We start from the raw sequence: 22560 nt of genomic DNA on the forward strand, positions 1-22560 counted from the left end.
GCACGGTCAAATTATAAACAAGCAAACAGACAAAAAAAAACACTCTAAGAAACAAACAACACCTGTATCAGAAGAACAATTAACATAACATAATCAGATAATTTTTGTGTTATCTGTTTGAAGCAGACGACACAGTTTTCACAGAAATTCTTGCCAGAGCAACCAGTTAGCCAATCAGCGAGCTCATGTTTAGCGTTGCCTCGTTGCGAGTTTGTTGTGACCGTATCACCGTAGGGGTCAACCTTTAGTGCGTGTGCACAAAAACATAGTGCCAAAATATTAATAGAACTGGTCTAAATTCACAGTAAAATGTCAGTAACCAAGTTGTATGATAACTTATTCTACAGAGCCACTTGGGATTGGTGATTGTTTTTGATTAATTTCGGCATTTTATTTTACGAAAATAGTTTTGACTTTGCGAAGTAATTTGTAACTTTCAATTTGACCTTTGGGCGCCATTTTGTGGGGGGTACGGCGAGCGATAATCGATTAACAACAAGATGTCAGATGTTCATCAATTTAGTGAATGTTTTGTCCGTTGATTAAGGATTATAAAGAAGTTGTTACTGTGTGTCCAACGAGTCTCGTCATGCAACTGCCGGCAACTTAGGTAAGACCTTGTGTTTCATATTATTTATTTTAAATGCTTAGGTATTCTAAAAAGGTTCATAAAATGGACAAACGTTCAGCTAGCCCTTTAAAAAAATGCAAGACAACTGCACAACACAAAACCAGTGAAGTGTCGTAGGTCGAGTTGGTAAATTCCCTAGTCTAGACATTACAATTACATGGTCTAGTTATGGTAGTACAGGCTGAGTAGCTAAGCTAGATTTGGGTAATAATTTAATAAGATAAATCATAAAGATACATATTCAAAGCTATAGTATTTTATTACAAAAAGTGTCAAACCTGCCGACGGCATAGCCGGAGGGTTACGAAGCAAACGCAATGTGTGCAGGGCGAAATGGTTAAAAACGTACAATTTCTAGAAACACGAACTTGATCGCCAATGTCTAATGAATCCTTCAATATCACTCGAAACACCCTTCTTGAGCCTTGAGGAAATAATTTGAAGAAAAGGCACAAAAACTGAGCGAAAGACCCAGGTTGAAAATTTGAACCTGAGGGGGGCGGAGCTTCGGTCGTGTGTGCACGTCACCGGGGTCAACGACTCAGCGCTGCGTGTGGTGCATTGTGTATCCCGGTAACTGTGTAACCGTAGTCTTGATCTAAGACCATTGATGTTGCACGGTCACACACAACCAACGTTACGATCTATGCACGGCAAAAACTGTACACGCTTGTCTTGTTATAATCGAACGTTAGCGGGCGCTCTGTTTCTCTGATTTCCGCATCTCAGCGCGTGTACAAGACTACGGCTGCACAGTTGCAGGGATACAGAATGCACCACACGCAGCGCTGAGTCCGTGACGTGCACAAACAGCCGAAGCTCCGCCCCCCTCAGGTTCGAATTTTCAACCTGGGTCTTTCGCTCGGGAATCTGGTAAGTTTTTGTGCCTTTTCTTCAAATTATTTCCTCAATGGTGTTTTGAGTGATATTGTAGGATTCATTAGACATTGAGGATCAAGTTCGTGTTTCTAGAATTTGTGTCATGATTTTCAAAAGTGGTAAAAATGGAGCAAATCTGCTGACTAGCTGTTGAAATTGTACGTTTGCTTCGTAACCCTCCGGCTACGCCGTCGGCAGGAGGGTTTACGTTATCGCAACTACAAAATCATTAAAATTAATGTTTTACTATTTATCCTGTTGTGTGTTGTGTTTGTATTGTAGGAATTTAAGAAAGAAAACAAAAATTGGGGTCTGTTTCCTGCCTGTGACTCATGAGCTGTGCTGTGTCTGTCTGTCTCACATCTCATTTGTCTGTCATGTCTGTCTGGGGTTCCACTTGCGCAAACAAAATTGTAACCGTTTTGCGCAAACATTTTTTATCAGGGAAGTTTAGTTGCGCACTTCGTGATGTCTCTGGAGACTCATGAACACACTGTACTGTAACACCGTCTCTGGCTGTCCTTACTCTATGGTCACACTGACCATTCTGACACATGACTGACAACATAATTTTCTAATTGGTTTTCGCCGTATAATGATGAAGGTATGGTTTTTTTTTTATTAATCCTCTTTTGTACATCATGACATTGACATCAACTAATTAAGTTTTTATTTCAACTCCACTTGACTGTCCCTGTGTCGACCAACCACCAAAAATACACTTTGTTCGTAAGCATCTTCTTTGTCTGCCATTTATAAACCATTCACCAACACACCTTAGAACTTAGAAGTACGTTCTCCTAGGGTTGCTATTGTTCCTAAAACTAGCACTGCCCACCACTTGAAATTGTTGGCAACGTTTGCACAAGTGGAATGCGACCCATGTCTTGATAACACTCCTGATCCGTCCCACCTACCATCAGCAAATTTGTTTTAAAAAAAAATTATTTCTCAGTAGGACAAGTTGACTTGGCTACCAGTTGACTCGGGTTCCAATGAACCTGGTCTGAGTGAGACAAGTTGACTCTGGTTAAAATCGTCTTGTACAGTCATGGAGGAATAAGAATCCTCCATGGTTCAGTTGACCTTAGGAACGACTCGGAGTAGCCCCACTTTTGTGCCCAAGTCTGAATCATTGGCCAGATGGTACGTCAGGACCCTTTTTTTCTTCAGCTTACCAATATATAAATTGAAAGGGCATTTCTGACCATTGGGTTGGTGGTTTTAACCAGCTTCGGCATTCACTATGGCCTTGGTCTTTTGGATTAAGGATTGCGCCTATAAAATTATTTTTTTATGGGTAAGCTGAAGAAATGAAGTAGTATCTGCATGAAGCTATGACTTCTTCCATTAGGTATAAATATGAAAATATTAAATCGCAATTGCTGGAGACCTTTGTATCCAACCTGACATGTGTAGGACCAATGAGTTTCCCAATGAGAAAAGTGCAAACTCCGGTTGACAAAAACATGATATTCTGTTTGCACATGTTTATTAATTAGATAAAAAGTTGTTAATACCCAATGAGTCACTTATACATAACTTTTGTATAAGTTGCACTGCTGACTTCTTAAACGTTAATTTTAACTGACATTTTCCTGAAAAATACTGTTGATTAGCTCTAACGCTAACTTGGGTTCTGTACGGAAACTGTTAAATTGGTACGTATGCACACTCTCGTCGAACTGGAACCAAATCACACACAACAAGTCGCATGTTCACCAATTGTACACACCAAATTGTGTACAAAAAGTGTGTAGCTCTATTGTAGTAAAAGAATAAACATTTTGCATGTGACAAGCTTGTCACAGAGGAGGATGCTGAAGTAAAAAATAAAAAATTGGATTTGTAAAGTAAAAACGACTTTCCTATTTCATTAAAATTAAGGCCTAGAGGCCTACTGAGTTTATTTTGAGAAAAAAAATGTTAGTTTTTTGTTTTTTTGCACAGTGAGTATTTTTATATTAAACACCTAAAACAAAAAAGTGTCAAATCATTGAGAATGCTGCAGCGATAGATGCAGTTGCTACCCGTTGTCACCTCACTAAGTTTGGATCAATTCAACATTCTTGATGAGAATGCTTTGAGAGGTTTTGTTATTGTTTGCTCAACAAATAGACACTGTACCCCGTTCAGCTAAAACTTTCACAGGTCACTTTATGCAGTATTTATAGAGCATTGCATTCTTTGAGACTATTAACCAGCGATACATGCAGTTGCTACCTGTTGTCACCTCACTAAGTTTGGATCAATTCAACATTCTTGATGAGAATGCTGTGAGAGGTTTTGTTATTGTTTGCTCAACAAATAGACACTGTACCCATTGCAATGCTCTATAAATACTGCATAATTAAAGACTCCACTAAACAATAAGAATGGTTGCCACTCCAAAGAGTACCAAATGTAAAAGAAAAGCTGGAAGCTAAATGTTCTCATTGATGGTTTTATTGCAGCAATACCTGCAGATTGGCCATTTTAAGGCAACATTATCTAGACAATAAAAGTTACCTGTGAAAGTTTTAGCTGAACGGATTGCATTCTTTGAGACTATTAACCTTTCTGTTCCAAAGTTAGCAACAAAAGATAGAACAGCTACAGCTCTAGTCTTATTAAATACTTGTGAAATGGACGGGCCCATAAAAACAACCTATGCACTGTGTTGTGTGAGTTTAGATTCTTTTGTTAGCAAATTCGACTCAAGTCATCCGATTGTTCTCCATTATGAATTGTTTGTAGTTGTACCAGTGTTGAGTTTTTAAGGCTGAGAATTGGACATAGATTTGTGAAACTATTTTTTGGAGGGGGTTTAATTCGTTTGTAAATTTGATGTTTTTTACAACGAATGAGAAGTGTGAATTATTTTGAGTTAAATGGTTATTATTTGCTTTTCCTTTGGATGAACACTATGTACACATGGCATGATATAGACACAACAATGGCCAGCCTGCTAAGTAAAGAAACGCTATCTAGCGTTCTTTATCCTTTAGTAAACATCCAGAAATTAACCTGTGTCTGACATGATTGAATTACATCGGATTTCTACTTAAAGGCAGTATAGAGTCACACAATTAGAAAGAACAGTGAGATATGTTTACATTGCGGCAAAGATTTGTTTAGCTTTTGAATGAATCAGAACGGATTTACGTTAGGGTTTGTTCTTACTGGTCACTAAAATCCCAGTAAAAAACAGGGGGTGATGCAAAACTCTTTGTTCAGTAGCTGGGTTGGCTAAGTTCGTTCTATCAGAAGTGGTTTTTAAGTATTAAACTTTAAAAAATCTTAGCAAAAATATTGCAAAACAGTCGCCTTATGAAAAAGCTAACAATAACATGCTGCTTGTGGAACTATATGTTTGGAGAGCGTACATGGATCTGTTTAAAATTTGTATAAAGAAAAAATAAAATATTCTCAAGTAGTTTAATTTTCTTGTAAGAAGTGAATCAGTCACAAACAAGAAAGGTTTTTTATATATGTAGTCCACATCGGTCCAAACCCAAATTTTTGTTATTCTGATGATGCACAGACTCTGTGTTAGTCTTCTTGGGAAGTTTTGGGTTTAGAACAAGGGGGACTCTGGCACGAGAGCCATTTACAAAAAGGTTTAAATTCAACAAATTGCATCTCTGACATGTAAAACAGACATGCGATATTATTTATGGTTTATTTATTAACCAAAATGTAGGCTACAGTTTACAAAAATAGAAATTAAAAGTATTATTATATTACACAAAAAAATAATAAAATCTGTTTGTTGTCTATTTGATTATGTTTTGGAAGCAAAAATGTTCTGCAAACTTATTTTTGTCATCCGCAGAATCCATTGAATTTTTTCTTTTTATTTCATGTAGGTACCATCTTTTGTAACCAGTAAAGGTTTCATCAGTATGGTGGAGAAACATGAGGATAGCCCAGAAGCCCAGATTGCCATCCCTGGTGCCAGGCAAACCTCACTGGGATCCCCGCAACCCCCAATCTACAATACAAAGTATAACAAAGGTATTGAAGACTATGATGAACTATTAGACGATGAGCCAGAATATCCAGACGATGAAGCGGAGAAAGAGGAAGAAGAAGATGAAATATATGAAGATGAAGATGAGGATTTAGAAGGGGAGGGAGGGGATAGTGGAGGTGAAGATGAAGACGTACCTGAAGAGAAGATAGAAGTCAAGGAAAGAGTACAGTCTTCCACGACAAAGAAGAGGAAGAAAAGGAAGAAGAAGTAAGTGTTTGGTAACCAGGGGTATTTCCCAGTCGCAACTAGGCCTAGTGTCGTAACTAATGATAATTGTTTCCTTTAAACTTGGCATTAGTTGATCACTGACCAGTGACTGAAACAGTTATTGGTTACAGCCGCAAAAACGCAACCTCGGCATGACCCAGAGAAGAACATCATTTACATGCTTTGACCTGAGTTTAGACTAGAATTAGAAAAGAAGAACAATTACATGTAGTGTTTCAAGTGAGGTTTATAACGGCATCGCCCATCTCTAGAAAAGAAGAACAATTACATGTAGTGTTTCAAGTGAGGTTTATAACAGCATCGCCCATCTCTAGAAAAGAAGAACAATTACATGTAGTGTTTCAAGTGAGGTTTATAACAGCATCGCCCATCTCTAGAAAAGAAGAACAATTACATGTAGTGTTTCAAGTCAGGTTTATAACGGCATCGCCCATCTCTAGAAAAGAAGAACAATTTCATGTAGTGTTTCAAGTGAGGTTTATAACAGCATCGCCCATCTCTAGAAAAGAAGAACAGTTACATGTAGTGTTTCAAGTCAGGTTTATAACGGCATCGCCCATCTCTAGAAAAGAAGAACAATTACATGTAGTGTTTCAAGTGAGGTTTATAACAGCATCGCCCATCTCTAGAAAAGAAGAACAATTACATGTAGTGTTTCAAGTGAGGTTTATAACAGCATCGCCCATCTCTAGAAAAGAAGAACAATTACATGTAGTGTTTCAAGTGAGGTTTATAACGGCATTGCCCATCTCTAGAAAAGAAGAACAATTACATGTAGTGTTTCAAATGAGGTTTATAACGGCATCGTCCATCTCTAGAAAAGAAGAACAATTACATGTAGTGTTTCAAGTGAGGTTTATAACAGCATCGCCCATCTCTAGAAAAGAAGAACAATTACATGTAGTGTTTCAAGTGAGGTTTATAACGGCATCGCCCATCTCTAGAAAAGAAGAACAATTACATGTAGTGTTTCAAGTGAGGTTTATAACAGCATCGCCCATCTCTAGAAAAGAAGAACAATTACATGTAGTGTTTCAAGTGAGGTTTATAACAGCATCGCCCATCTCTAGAAAAGAAGAACAATTACATGTAGTGTTTCAAGTGAGGTTTATAACAGCATCGCCCATCTCTAGAAAAGAAGAACAATTACATGTAGTGTTTCAAGTGAGGTTTATAACGGCATTGCCCATCTCTAGAAAAGAAGAACAATTACATGTAGTGTTTCAAGTGAGGTTTATAACAGCATCGCCCATCTCTATAAAAGAAGAACAATTACGTGTAGTGTTTCAAGTGAGGTTTATAACGGCATCGCCGATCTCGAGAAAAACAAATTGAAAATATAAATTTCTTCTGAAATGTTTTTATTAATTTAAGGTTAATCTTTGGTCGTCTTTCTTAGTTTTGGGATGACACTTCTGGGATCAAAAACACTGAGCATAAGAACCTGAAACTGTTGTCTGGTTGTGCCATCTTTTCAAATATTGTGTTTAAAGCAATTATTTCTTTTCTTTCTTCAGAATCATTGGAATCAATTTATCCAGCTGCAAGTATGACTCGGGTAAGTTACCTTTATTTTTAAACAAACCATTTATTGAGTATGAGTACTTCTCGCTACCCTCCAAGATAAATAATTGCAATCTGTACTGCAAATCTTTGAATTTTAATGTATATTATATGGCAAATTTTCTTTCTATCGAGATTCGGAAACTTTATACAGCACATGTACAGGTCTGTTCTATTGAAGAAACTAACTGTAGTTGTCTTCTTTTTTGGTTCCAGTGAAGAGAATGTCCAAAAGGTTTGGCATGAAGGAGATGAATGAAGATGAAGACTGGACATTATTATGGACCGACTGTTCAGTCTCACTGGATAGAGTCATGGAGATGAAGAAATATCAGGTCAGTAATACTATTAGGAGCAGGGTTCACCCCATACACAAGCTAGTGTAGCAGGCCAATACACGTACATTTTGGCTGATACAATTTTTAACAATAATTTTTGTATTCCCAATTTACGCAAACAAAATCAAGTCAGTACCCATTTATAATTAAACGGATTTGTGGGTGGTTAGGGTCTGAACTAAGCTTTGAACGAAAGTTGAGAGACTGTAGGCGTTTCAAGTAATAATTTAGAAGTATTTTCAAAAAAGTAGCTTCCAGTAACCAGATGACTGCTTTTTGGTTTTGAACTTTCCTTTTTAGTTTAGTTGACTTGGAAACATTTGTATGGCTAATCTTGAGGGAAATTTTCTCAATATGAAGATAATCAGTATTTGATTGCTCTGTTTCTGTCCCACAGAAAGTGAACCATTTCCCTGGCATGGGTGAAATCTGTCGGAAGGACTTGCTTGGTAGGAACTTGACCCGGATGCTGAAGTTATTTCCCAAGGAGTACGCAATATTCCCAAGGACATGGGTGCTTCCTGCAGAGTACGTATTAATTCAACTTATTTATCATGGCTCTAAAACAAATGTTTTAGGGGTCATTGCTGGTTGCAGTATCCCATAGAATCTAATATCAATTTGTATTTGTCGTTGTTCATTTTCAACATGATCAGGAATGTCCATTCATGCCAGGAACCTGCTGATTTTGAGACACTTCCTTAGATTCCTTGTTGAGTCTTGACAACAACATCATGTCTCAAAAAGCCCTGTATTCACAACCTGTGCAGTGTTGACTTATGAATGATGTATCTGCATAGTTCTTCTCTCGTGTGAGATATCGACAACTTAAAAAAAATCTAGATCTAATCTCTGTTCCTGTTTGAGTAACCCATTATAATTAGTAAGTACACTGTTTATACCATAGTTATGGAGACTTCCAAGCATTCTGTCGAACCAAGAAGAACAAGACGTATATTACTAAGCCGGAGAGTGGCTGTCAAGGTAAAGGCATTGCAATCACTAAGAATCCCATGAAAGACATCAAGCCTGGAGAACATATGGTGTGTCAACAATACCTCACAAAGGTAAGATTGGTGCTATCAAGGAGATATATTATTGTCATGTAAAGTACCTGACAATAAGAAATTATGTGACTGCTTGTTTGACGTACGTGCGTTGTGTGCATCGTGATTGTAGTGTGGTCTGCATTTCGTGGCGCATTCAAGTGGTTTGTTTTTACGATAATTCAAACTGTAAAATTATAAATGTGTAACCGGATAACCGGACTGTTAACCGTGTACCCAACACAGGCTTCATATTGTAAAGTGCAATGCATCTTCAGTGAAACATGTCCAGGTGTAGACAAACGAGGAGTCCCCACCTCTTCACAATGATATTAATACATGGTATGCCCAAATTAAGTAATGTATGTTGTGTGTACTTGAGCAAAACTGGTAAATTAATGGCCTCACGTTTCAATCCTTGGGGAGTCTTTCTCAAATGATGTACATGCGCAGGGACCTCCTAATTGTTACTTATGTGATCCCTTGTCTGACTATTATTGTTATCCATGTGTTTCGTTTGCAGCCGTTTCTGATAGATGGGTTTAAGATGGATCTGAGAGTGTATGTTGTAGTCACTTCATGCGACCCACTTAGAGTGTTTGTTTACAAGGATGGCTTAGCAAGGTTTGCTACTGTCAAGTATACAGAGCCAACAAACGGCAATGTGGTAAGTCAGGAGTTTTTTTTCTGGCGAAATACTTCATACGCAGTTCAGCGCTTTATCACATTCTGAGTCATCTCTCATTCTTTTTTCTACTAGGCATGTAGAACTATGTTCGATTTGTTGATGTATTGACTATCGTTTAATCTTTTGTGTATTGTGTTTTGTTTTGTTGACAGGATGATGTCTTTATGCATTTAACCAATTATGCAATCAACAAACACAGCTCAGACTTTGTGAGGGATGAGGAGAAGGGAAGTAAAAGGTATGTCAACAAAATGTATTCAACTAATTTAATTCATATCTGACAGTTTGTGGTAAAATTGAGTTTTGTATTATGTTGTATTTCACTGTATTGTACTGTATTTTTGAGCCAAGCCCCACTACCAGTTAATTTCCAAGCTGGTACTTCAGAGTCCAACATCCCCCTGAAGATAATCAAAGCATACTAAGTGAAACCACCGTGTTGTCAACCACTGGTTCTTCTCAAAAGACATTTACACATGGTGCTAGCGCAAACCTGGCTACTGTATTTTAAGTACTTTTCTTGTTGAGTAAAATTGTGTAATTTTGTGTAGGCGGCTGACTACTGTGCGTAAATGGTTTGATGACAATGGGTACGACTCCAACACTATTTGGGATGAGATTTACGACACCATCATTAAGACGCTCATCTCGGCCCATCCGATTCTCAGACATAATTACCGCACTTGCTTCAGCAATCAGACAAACGTGAAAGGCAGTAGCTGCTTTGAAGTGCTGGGCTTTGACGTCATGCTAGACCGGAAACTCAGGGCTTGGATACTGGAGGTAAGACTTGCCATCTTGAGACTCTTTCTTCAAAATTTTGTGGCTCTATTAGGAGGCTTTTCAAAAATCTGAACAGTAGAAACGTTTGGATTGGTTAAGTATTCCAGTGGCCATACATGGTTCATTTCATTTAACTATCAAAACTTTCCACTGGTACTTTCAAAACACTAGCGTACATATTACTTTGTGAAGGATCGTTCCTGTAGTTCCTGCAAAGTTTGCATTCACTTTCTCCATGGAACTGTTTTAATGAACTTCTTCTCTTGCCACAGGTCAACCTGTCTCCAAGTTTCCACACCGACCACAAGCTAGACAAAGAGGTGAAGGAAGGTCTTCTTCTTGACACCATGAATCTTATTAATCTAGTACCATTCGATCGGAAGAAATGTGTGGAGGAGGAGAGGAGAAGAGTCAAGGATAGACTACTTCATCGAGGCAAGAAGGATGTCAAGTAAGTGTAGCCAGGGTATCTATTATACAAATACAGGGCGTATGAGTGTATTGTCACAGAACATAATCGCAAAGTGAAATCTGAACTATTAAATGATAAAGCCAGATTTTACGGAGTGAGTATATTTTGCCACAAAACACTCACATGCTATCAATCTGTTTTAAATAACTCACATAACGATCTTTGTCATTTGAAAATATACCTGCGTATCTGTTTTTCCATAAACAATGGTTACGCTGTCCAACGTCACAGCAATAGAAACATGGCAAAATAATTTTATTTTATTAATATTATTTTCTCTTCAGGAAAGAAGAAACGATAGAATCTCTGGCGTCTATTCAAGATGCCCTGATTAAGTTTGAAGATGAGCATCTTGGTGGCTTCACCAGGATCTACCCACGTGAGGGATGTGATAAATACGATAAGTACTTTCAGCATAGTGGCTCGCTGTTCCAAGAAACGGCAGCTTCCAAAGCCAGAGGAGAGTGCGCCAGGTAAGAAGTCTTATGTCATCAAAATATCTAATACAAGTATGTTCTTAACTCTGAGAAACATTTACTAGTAAGTTGAGAAACTATTTACTGTAAAGGTTTTGTATTCTACAGCAACTGTGCATCTTTGTGTAGATAATTGACATTTACCAAACTATATCATAGTGCAGATGTAATCACCACACATGATATGGTAGTTGTGGCTGGCATAGTTTATCCACCATGTAAAACCACAGTAAATGGTGTTGAATGGTCGGACAGTAGGAGGGCTGACTGTGTACTGTGTAGATGTAATCACCACACATGATATCGTAGTTGTGGCTGGCATAGTTTATCCACCATGTAAAACCACAGTAAATGGTGTTGAATGGTCGGACAGTAGGAGGGCTGACTGTGTACTGTGTAGATGTAATCACCACACATGATATCGTAGTTGTGGCTGGCATAGTTTATCCACCATGTAAAACCACAGTAAATGGTGTTGAATGGTCGGACAGTAGGAGGGCTGACTGTGTACTGTGTAGATGTAATCACCACACATGATATCGTAGTTGTGGCTGGCATAGTTTATCCACCATGTAAAACCACAGTAAATGGTGTTGAATGGTCGGACAGTAGGAGGGCTGACTGTGTACTGTGTAGATGTAATCACCACACATGATATCGTAGTTGTGGCTGGCATAGTTTATCCACCATGTAAAACCACAGTAAATGGTGTTGAATGGTCGGACAGTAGGAGGGCTGACTGTGTACTGTGTATATGTTATCACCACACATGATATGGTAGTGTGGCTGGCATAGTTTATCCACCATGTAAAACCACAGTAAATGGTGTTGAATGGTCGGACAGTAGGAGGGCTGACTGTGTACTGTGTAGATGTTATCACCACACATGATATCGTAGATGTGGCTGGCATAGTTTATCCACCATTTAAAACCACACTACATGTGGTCAAACATTAGGAGGTGTACTGTTGTAGATGCATTCACTACATGATATCATAATGCAGGTTGACATAGGTTATCCATCAATTATCCACCAATCTATTTGTAAATTTGTACTCAATTTGTAATCTATAACTATTTACTGTAAAGGTTTTGTATTCTACAGCAACTGTGCATCTTTGTGTAGATAATTGACATTTACCAAACTATATCATAGTGCAGATGTAATCACCACACATGATATGGTAGTTGTGGCTGGCATAGTTTATCCACCATGTAAAACCACAGTAAATGGTGTTGAATGGTCGGACAGTAGGAGGGCTGACTGTGTACTGTGTAGATGTTATCACCACACATGATATCGTAGATGTGGCTGGCATAGTTTATCCACCATTTAAAACCACACTACATGTGATATCTATAACTGATACTTGTTTCTTTTTCCTGTTTATTTCCTTTTTTCATCATGTTTAAAATAAAATGTTTTTCTTTTACCTACAGACAACAGCGAGAAGAGCTGCGATTGAAGCAGGAGAAACTGGAGATGATGTTGAAGAAGAAGCCCTCAGAACGACGAGACCCAGAAGGGGTACGACCTGAAAGTCCAGGAAGAGAGAAATCCAAACGACGGAGTAGAGTCAATGTACCCAGGGTAGCACTCGGGAAACGTCTCAGTCAGACCAACTCACAGACAATGGTAAGAAGTTGCATCTAGTCTGTATGGCAACATTTCCAGTTTGTTAAGCCGCTTTTGCATTGGACAACATTTTTGGAATGAAAGAATAACATCAGTAATATAAACTGCACAGTGAATCCAACAAGTCTCTCTCATCATTTCCTGCTCAAGCTTAATGGTCAAAGTCCAATCTAATGGAAGCTGTTTAAAAAAAACTAATGCTTAACAAACAATATTTTGGGCACCATGTCATGGGATGTTGCTTGGTCGCCTGTTTCTGTGTGCTTAACTGCTTGATAAAATTTGACCTGACTGGTCAAGTCACTGTTGTAGATTTTGATGCTTCATAGGTCATGTGTATGGTTCCCTACCTGGTGTCTGTGATGTTTGACCAATCAAGCGAGTATCTTACAATGCATCATAGCTTTTATCAGTAAAGCCAAAAAGTTAACTTTGACGTAACTCTGTCAATTTTCTAGATCAAGCCCCTAGAGCAGGAATTCATCAATACCAAAGAGCCCAGAGACATCCTAGAGGAGGAAGAGCTTGAACGGATAAGCTCTTTACTCCAACGAGATAATCTAGTCAGAGGATTAGGCGTTGTTGAACATGTGTATAGATTACTACACTGTACACCGGGAACAGTTGGTGTGATGAAGAATGCTGAGAGACAGGCTAATGTAAGTAGACTGACACGCTGTGCGGTTGTGAGTACTGACGGCTTTGTATTGGTTTGATTTGGCTGCTTAATGTGTCTGTTTGAGCTGTGTGATGTAGACTTTAGTATTGATTGAATTTGACACCCATGAGCTCTGGATTAGTTTCTCCTTCTATGTTTGATTCTACAAAGTGTGTACCATGGGTAAGAAATAGATGACTACACTAACTATGCTTTTCTCAGTTTGAGATTGCATCAAGGGGTTAACCCTTCTCATGTTTTTATCCTCAATTTATATTATTTCATTATCTATTTGGTGGAAGACCATTCATGGTTGCGGTTCACACTGCTGCATATTTACATGGATACTCTTCATGCATACAAGACCTTTTGTATAAAAACATTCATTGGTTGAAGTAACTCTGTGCAATTCTTTCATAATATTTTCTGATTTCCCGCACTCTATTAATCTCTGATAACCGGCCCTGTGTGACCTTTGACTACTCTACTAATCAATCTAATGCTTTACATTGTAGTTTCTTCTCTTCCGTTTCTTTGCACCTTCAAGGCACTTGTAGATCATAGTAAACCCTCTCACTCCTGCACTCGCCGCCTTTGCAGTAGTAGAATAGTCAGTCAGATGAATACATTCCTTCATCTAGAAGCCCCTCCCAGCCAAAGATCCTCCACTAATCCCAAACGCCTTCCCACCCTCCCCCAACCGGACTCTAAGAAAGCTGGCAAACCCAGCACCCACTGGTCAGAGGTGTATACTTATAGTATCAACTTAGCTCCCAATGAAGCAGACCTCCAGGATGCATTAGTCAAAGATCCATCAGCCGTAGCCGCTCAGGCCAGTCTGTCTCAGAATAACTCAGCCGGCTCTGGTAATGCTAACCCAGCCATTAAAGAGGGTGTAGGATACCAGAGTGGGTCAAACTATAAAGTGGTGTGCTGGCCGGCTGGCTGTCAGGCACCGTTGACTATACACAGTATAGCCAGGAGTAAACGCTTCCTCCATGTTAGACATAGAGCTAAGAAGCATATCAGGGAGATACCCCACCCTCCTGAAGGATCGGATGCATCCTTGGTAGCTACTGATGAAGATGCTGATAGGAATAGATTGAAAGGGAAGGATAGTGTGGAAACACTTCAATCAATTAGTGAGGTATTTGTTCAACATAGTGTAGTTGCAGTAAGCTTTGACAATTCTTGACAATTCACTAATAGCGTTTTGAACGAACAGGTGGTGCTCAGACTCTTTCCATTATGGAATGTGTTTTATCACAGTATCTATAACTATAGTTGAAGGTATTTAGGTGATTATTTTTTTTCTTCAAAGCATTTGTAGTAACAGTATTGGTGCCATCTAAGATTGCATAGATACTGTACCTTTCATCTTACATCTCAAAGTCATGCGCACTTTGTTTATTGCAAGTGTACCGTTGTTGCATGCAGCCCCTTCATTCAAATTCTTCCCTTAATTCTGAGAACATCTGGCTTCTATAAGAATAGCTTTCTATAGTTTGAATTTAGATAAGCTTTGCACGTTTGCAGTGGTTTTGCTGTTAGTTTGTGGCACCATTATGACTCTAGTTTGTACCCCCTCTCTTTGTGCCGATTTGTCACTTCATTGAGCCTCCTCTCTGTACCTGCAGCGTGATCTCCAGGACCTGTCCGGCAAGAGTAGTCGTTTGACGTTCAGTGACCACATGGCGGTTACTATGCCCCCAGATGTCAATGCTCTACGTCCCAATAATCTTCCATATGCATCCCAAAACCCGCCTTCATCCTTCACACATCAGGTGAATCAATCAGAAATTATGCAATTAAGGCCCCCGATGCTTCAATGACCAAGTGTCACACACTAAATGAGGGGAACGGTTGTGGAAACAAGTGTTCAAAGTTTGTGCTATAATTTCAGTTAAACATCTTGCCTACCCATGTCGCTATAAAGTCCCCAATGGCAAGGGATCAATGACAGACTTGGTGCACTTCAGTGACGCCAACAATGTTTCGCTTGAAAATAAGGGCAGACGATAAAAACGAAAGTGACTTGATACATAAATGGTGTACTGTCAGTTTAAGAGTAGGGACCTTGAAAGGGACTCTGGTTTTAAAATAAACAATGATCGACTGACAACAGTATTGTATTTAAGGCTTTTTTAAAGCTTGAGAGAGAAACAAAATAATAAAAGTATCAAATTATGTACAGATTGAGTTGAAAATGGATGGGCTCAAAAATTCTGAGACAAAAAAACAAATTTGTATCATGATCATTATCAAACAATACTTATGATCATTATCATTAAATTTTGGCCATATGGTGATCATTTTCAGTGAATAATTTTATAGTCACTTAATTGTACCCTAGAAGCAGCCTGGCAATTGGAGCATCTGGAGCCTGGATCACTGCATGACAGTGCATGAATTCTTACATAGTTTTCAATTGTTTCAAAAGCGAATTGTCTATTTAAAGCTGATTCTGAAGATAGCGCATGTGTGTTGTGTATGGCTTCTGTCGTTAAAGCTTAGTGCTGTGAGCGCATTTGGAATGTTGATGCATGTATTTGTTAAGGAAAATATTGGACAACCTTTTTTTATCTTGTTATACAAGAAATCTAGGGTGATCATTTTGCCCTTTATTGGATAAGAGCTCTGGAAAACCTAACTGTCACTTCTGATGTATTATTTTTCCTTAATGTTAAAGTTAATTCTAGCACTTTAAAAACCACTGACAGGAGAAGGTAAACTAATTCTCAAATCCAATACTAATTGTAGAAAACATTCCTAAAAAACATTGTCTTTTCTATTGTTTTTTTCTCTATTGTTTTTCTGATTCTTATCTAGTAATGAATTGTTCATGTTTTTTTTTACGAATACTGACTTATGTATGAATAATTTATTGTGTAAAATGTATTTTGTTGTAGACTTGTAACTTTGCTGTGGTTATTAATTCCTCCCTATATAGATAACCGGCCCAACTTCCTCCGCCGTCCGTGTCCAGCCCCATCCCCCAACCCACATATCCAGCGGTCAGTGGCAAACCATGCTCGCTAAAAACCACCGCGCCCCAATCACGAACCACCAGCAGTCGGCTTATGCCGTCTCCCAAAATCCCAACCCTACCACCCTCCAGCAGCGGTACCGCTTTGCCCCTCGGAAGGGGTATGCAACCGGGCGTGACGCACGCCTCTCAAACACCGTTATCCCCGAGGTAGAGTGGAAACACCTTGCGCACCTGTTTGATCCAGACAAGACGGCACCTCAAGGAGGTAACAGGTTGATAACGGCTACCACTCAGGGTCAGAATGATTGGCGATGTGGAGATTGTATCAATGGAATCAATCATCATCATCATCATCCGCAGGAGAGAAGGATACTTAGTGCTAATGCGCAACAAAGAAGAGAAACTTGTGAGTATACATGGACATGTGATGTAACTAAAACAGGATTCTTCCAAATTTTTTTAATTTTTGTAATAGAGTCTCCTTATTAGTTTTTTCAGGAACTAAACTTGCCATGAAAGTACAGGCATGATTTTCTCCCTATTTATTATTATTATTTATTTATATATATATATTTTTTTTTTTTTGGGGGGGGGCTGGAGTTTTAGATCGAAATGTGCAAAAATCATAAAGATGACACCATTTGAAATGCCCTGATAGCAAAGTATGGCTTTTAAAACTAAAGATAAACACCACATAAAAGTATGCAGTGGACCTTGTTGTTTTAATTCAGCTTTCAAAAATTTGGGTCCAGAATGCCCCACAGTTTTGAAAAATCTTAAGGGAGAACCCTGTACATTTTGTAAAATTGTTGAAACTGGAAATATTGTGCATTTTTAAATATATATTGTGTTTCCCCACCATCACCAGCAACGAATCATGCGAGGCATAACCAGCGAGGCGCTACAGGCAGCAATACCAACTTAACAACAGTCACCATGTGTGCGACACCGCCCAACATCTACATCGGAGGCGCTAGCAGCAACCACAACTTCCCTAACCTCATCCGTGTCACTCAGAGCCCTACATCTGGTGGTGGTGCAGCTACGCTCAATCTATCGGTGGTGTCAGGTCCAGCTCCAGTCTTGCACAGACCTGAGATGGGATCGGCTGGCAGTATAAAGCATTCGGCTGGTAGAGTGGAGAGACTGGGCAGTGCAGGCGTCAGTGAGGGATATTTAAGGTATAGTGGGGTTTGACTTTTCTTCTGTCTGTACTTTAAAGGCTGGGTATACTTTTGGTATTTAAAAAAGGCCTGAATCCTCACTTGGTGCATTCCAACATGCATAAAATAACAAACCTGTCAACATTTGGGCTCAACTGGTCATCGTAGTTGCAAGAGAAATTGAGAAAGATGAAAGGACACACCCTTGTTGCCTAGAATTGTGTGCTTTCAGATGCCTGAAGCCTTTGTCAGATTCAAATTTCAATGGGTGTTGTTTACAACAAGTTTTATAATAAGAACAGCTCTATGATGCTCTTTACCAAGTAGGTTTTCATGGTATTTAACTTAATTGATTTCGAGACCTCATATTTAGAATTTGAGATCTTGAAATCAACCATCTGAAAGCACACAACTTCGTGTGACACGGGTGGTTTTTCTTTCATTAATATCTCGCAACTTCGACGACCGATTGAGCTCAAATTTTCATAGGTTTGTTATTTTATGCATATGTTGAGATACACCAAGTGAGAAGACTGGTCTTTGACAATTACCAATCGTGTCCACTGCCTTTAACTTTAACTCAAAACTCAACATGGTTTTAAAAAAGCTTCAATGTCAATAATACCATTTGTCTAATTTTACATTTCTCTCTAACCAAACAAACTATCATCCAGTGCCTTGATGCCTAATAGATGTTTGATGCCCTTAAATATGCAGAAGGTTTTAAACTTTCCCCCATTTCATAATATTCAACATGTCATTATGTATCTCATTTGCAAAGTTTATAACAAGATCATAACAGAATGTATTAATTGCTTAATACTAACTCTGATAAGACAATTCCTCCCCATTCTCTCCATGTTAACACCTGACCACCCCGCAGCAAACCCCAAGGACCACCCATCGTGGCACTCAAACTATCCCATCGACCAAACTATACCTCCTTATGTGTGCCCATGACAGGCGTGGTACGACCAAGCGTCAAGTGTAGGTTGAATCAAATCACAAGAGTTGTGTTGCATGCATGGTGTTTGCATTGAGCTGCATGGTGTGTGCTTAAATACATAGCTTAATATTGACCCTTTGCGTCTAATGTCACTAGCTCATGTAGCAACCTCACGTCAAAGCAAGACCTATCATTGGTGAATAGTTGTGTAAGGCACATACACACATGCATGCTTCCAATGTTTAGCCTCAGAATAGCAACATATGCACAGAGCCTTCAAAACTTGCTGATGACTTAAGGGATATGGTAGCACTGACAGGAATTTATCACATGCGTACTGTTAAGTTCCTTCTCACAAGCTGTTTTTTCTTGATGTGGGTTTGTGGTTCTGGGTTTAGTCGAATCATCATCGCTACATCATGGGTTGTGGAATTCCAAGAAAATCAGGTCTTGTAGCTCAAAACTTTTCACTGGAATAGAAATCATTTTGACAAGACCTACTTTGTAAACTATGTTGGTTTTTGTTACACTTGCTGAATAATTTTGGATGAGTAGTTTTTTTATATTGAACAAAACTGAGATACTTTGTATATAAATCATACAAAATATGTGATTTGTTGAGACCTAGGGTAACTGGTTAAGTGATCTCGTGGTAGTTTCAAGTCCTGTATGTGCGACTAAAACCAATGCTGTGTTCATGATACCAGGTACTGCAGTTTACAATTTTCATGCATGCTCAATTTTGCTTCTTTCTTTGTGTTTTTTTACAAATCATCAAGAGAAAACCATTAAATCATTCCGAGGACCTTGTTTCAATTCAGACATTCAGAGTCTTTCGACTTGGATTCAGAATGCCCTTTGGAGAAAAGCCTGCAATCATTTGTACATGTATGTAAAATGTGTAGTATGGTCTTCTGAGCATATACAAATCAAGTTAATACTGGAAATAGTACTTCAAGTGAATTATTCCTTCTGATACCTTCCATATTAATTTTTAGTCATCTGTAATTGGCAGATTGTCTGTTTAGATAGCCAGTTCATGACACCATCTATCCCAAGGGAGGATTTCACATTGTCAATCATCCAATCCCAAATGAAGTTGTTAAAGATACAGTCCTGATGTCACGGCCGATATTAATTGTGTTTCATTCTGTCAGTGAGTGTGAGAACTTGCAGCAGTTTTTAGGAATGAGATTTTACGGAAAATTCATGAAAATTAGTTTTCCAAGCCCGGAGGTCTTCCTTTCCAATGAAACACAGTCTGTGGGTGCCATGTAATCCTCTTCTTGCATTATAGGGGATAAGGCATGGAATTGAGGATCACACAATAACCCCATTATGAAGGCAGAATTTTACCCTAGAAAGAGCTTTCTATTGTCTTTGTGAGTAAAATGGAGCGTTTTATGGCATGCTCTGACCAAGCATCACAACGTAAAGTACAGCCTTTGTTTGTGTCATCTGATGTGACAGAAAAATATAATTATGCACATCACCCGAATTGTAGCCGGAAAATCATTGGCATGCTGACACGACATCCGGTGCCAACTGGTTAAATAGTCTTATTAAATTATTTGCTGAGTAAATAAACTTAGTTTTCTGGGTTTGGCATTAGCAAGACAAACACTGGAAGTATTGGATTGATCAACTTTTTTTTTTATAAATCCAATCTTTTAATTGCAAATTAATTGATGGTATATAAACTCTTCAAAAATTATCAAGATTGTTTCTATTATACGTTGATAGCATTGATAGCGCAAGCATGAATAAGCTGTTTAAAATAAATTAATGTTCACATTCTGTCTTTGAATCTATGTGAACATTTCACCAGCCAAACTAACTTAATTAACAGAATTCTTGAAAAGTCTGTCGAAGCTAAATTCCCCCACATTAGACTCTACCTTTAAGGAGACACATCTGTAAAAAAGTTGTTTACTTAATTCGCCAAACACATTTCAGGAATGTTGAAAAGATTCTTTCCAGTGAAGTCTTCAGGTGAATGGGGTGAACACAACTTTAACGTCTGGCCGTTGGGTCACTAAGACTCACTATGATCATACATGTATAGAAAATCTTGCCATATATTTTCAGGATGTCAGCTGGTCTTGTCTTGTGGGGTTTTTTTCTTCCCAAAAACTCTGGAATAATGGCTTAGTTCTTCGCTGTGAAAATAAGTTCAGATAGCTTGACTCTGTGTTAAGAGTTTTACAAGAATGACCAAACTGCATTGTAATGGTCTGACTGAGCTGTGTTTGTTCATGTGATGAGAAATTTGTAATTCTCATCAATGGCCCCCTGATTTTTATCTCCCTGTGGCAAGATGCAAATGTTGGCAGCTCTGCTATCAAATCCGTTTTTCTTTTACATTAAAAACATTACCTTCTGGGTTGGGTAAATACAAATAGTTGTGTAGATGGTACAAAGCTATGCCCTAGTCTGGAATGACATTCTCGTTGGTTGTAAAGTCACGCTTCCTCAGGACCAAGACATTAGGGGCGTATAACAACATCTGGCATCATTTTGTATATATGCAATACATACAATCGCAGTCATGACCTCTGTTGGGCATACTATGTTGTTTCACTAGATGTTGTTTTAGGTGGGTGTGCACATTTTTAGCAGTGTTGGTGTTTTCGTGTGTGCGATATGCAGCTGACAAGTGCTTGTTAGATAAAGTATGTTATTACATTATGCTGTATTGAAGCTGTGAATGTATTTGAGTGGATTTGATATCTTGCATCTATAGGTTTGTTGACTGCAAAAGAACCTTATCAAGCAATTTCCATCAAATCCAGTTGGCTACCCAGTTACAATATTACAATTTGTCGCACCAAAAGAGAGAAAGCCTGAGCCTCATTTTGGTTACTGCTTTTGTGTTTGAAGGGAACAAGATGAATATTGGTTTCATTTTGGTGAATCATGGCATTAATGGTAATGATTGTTTTTGTGTTTTTAGGTCAACCAAATCACAAAGACTAAGAGGAACTTCCAATACTCTGAGGTTAAAGGTAAGATTCTCCATTTCAATTTCTTATTTTTAAAGGGAAAGTACCTGTTTTTGGAAGAGGTCATTCTTATCCGCTTATCCTCTTTCAGTAAATACTCCAACAAACCTGTAGAAATGTCGGCAAAATGCGTTGTTGGAGGTTTTGTGGCAACCATAACAAGCAACAATGATTTGGGGGTCTTTAGATGTTATTTTCATAACTTAAGAAGTAATTTATACAAACAAAATTCTGGAGGATTGGTACTGGCAAAAACATTTGCTAAGCAGTATTTACTGCTGCACAGCTTTATGAAATTTTTCCCAGGTTCATGTACAAAAGTTTATCAAAATAGGTCTTGCATGCTGCATTAGTATTTATTTTGTTTACTGGTTCATGTTATTTACAGCAACTGGAAATGCGTGAGAACCATGCCGTAGTGCTGAGTTGACGACGATGATGCACCGATCGCCAGGTGTATTTTTAGATTATTACATCATCCAAGGATGAGAGAGTCTTCCAGTAACATGCCTCACACATCATGTGAGGGCGCCCTCTGTTGTTGTTGAGCATGCAACTCCCCATGATGGAAGCAGAGGCTGTCGGTCGTCGTCGATGTGAAAGAGTTTGGTCACATGAGGAGGATAGCACCCTGTGACCTTATCAGCACCAGACTAGACTAATGGCTCATGGTGTGTGTGCTACAGGCAACTGGTCTGCACGTGGTGTCCAATGATGTTGGAATGCCACAATGATGTACCTTTTTTAATAGCCTTCAGAAAAGACTCCGCTAGGGTCAACAACGGCAGGCCAATAACTGCCTTTTTTACATACAAAAAACACTAAACTTCTAAAGCACTCTCCCATTCCAATGGTCCTTTAAGCCATGAACCATGTAATGGTTCTTATAACACCCCTTACAAATATTCTGCCTTTTCATTGGTTTAGAGCGCGTCACATGATATGTCTTAGTTTTACTAGACAACGGCCGTGTGATTGTGCATTGTTTGCCGTGTGATAGTGCATTGTTTGCCGTGTGATAGTCTGACGGCTATCACTTGGCGTGCA

At 38.7% G+C, this 22560-nt stretch overlaps 1 protein-coding gene across 3 annotated transcripts; it reads left to right on the forward strand.

Annotated features, from left to right (window-relative positions):
* Positions 1 to 511: 511 nt before the first annotated feature.
* LOC117296060 (tubulin polyglutamylase ttll6-like) lies at positions 512 to 22560 on the forward strand. Of its 3 annotated transcripts, XM_033778924.1 has the most exons (19): positions 512 to 610; positions 5359 to 5732; positions 7271 to 7311; positions 7533 to 7651; positions 8052 to 8182; positions 8562 to 8721; positions 9224 to 9367; positions 9541 to 9626; positions 9940 to 10171; positions 10444 to 10622; positions 10928 to 11116; positions 12560 to 12755; positions 13214 to 13414; positions 15051 to 15197; positions 16364 to 16808; positions 17271 to 17583; positions 18449 to 18552; positions 21465 to 21516; positions 21902 to 22560. In XM_033778924.1, exons 2-18 carry the CDS (start codon positions 5395 to 5397, stop codon positions 21485 to 21487), a joined length of 3048 nt encoding a protein of 1015 aa, XP_033634815.1. In that variant the 5' UTR covers positions 512 to 610; positions 5359 to 5394; the 3' UTR covers positions 21488 to 21516; positions 21902 to 22560. The 3 variants fall into 3 exon arrangements, with proteins under 3 accessions (XP_033634815.1, XP_033634817.1, XP_033634818.1); XM_033778926.1 differs by lacking the exon at positions 18449 to 18552; XM_033778927.1 differs by lacking the exon at positions 15051 to 15197.

The sequence above is a fragment of the Asterias rubens genome, chromosome 10 (assembly GCF_902459465.1).
Source record: "Asterias rubens chromosome 10, eAstRub1.3, whole genome shotgun sequence".
NCBI lineage: Eukaryota > Metazoa > Echinodermata > Asteroidea > Forcipulatida > Asteriidae > Asterias > Asterias rubens.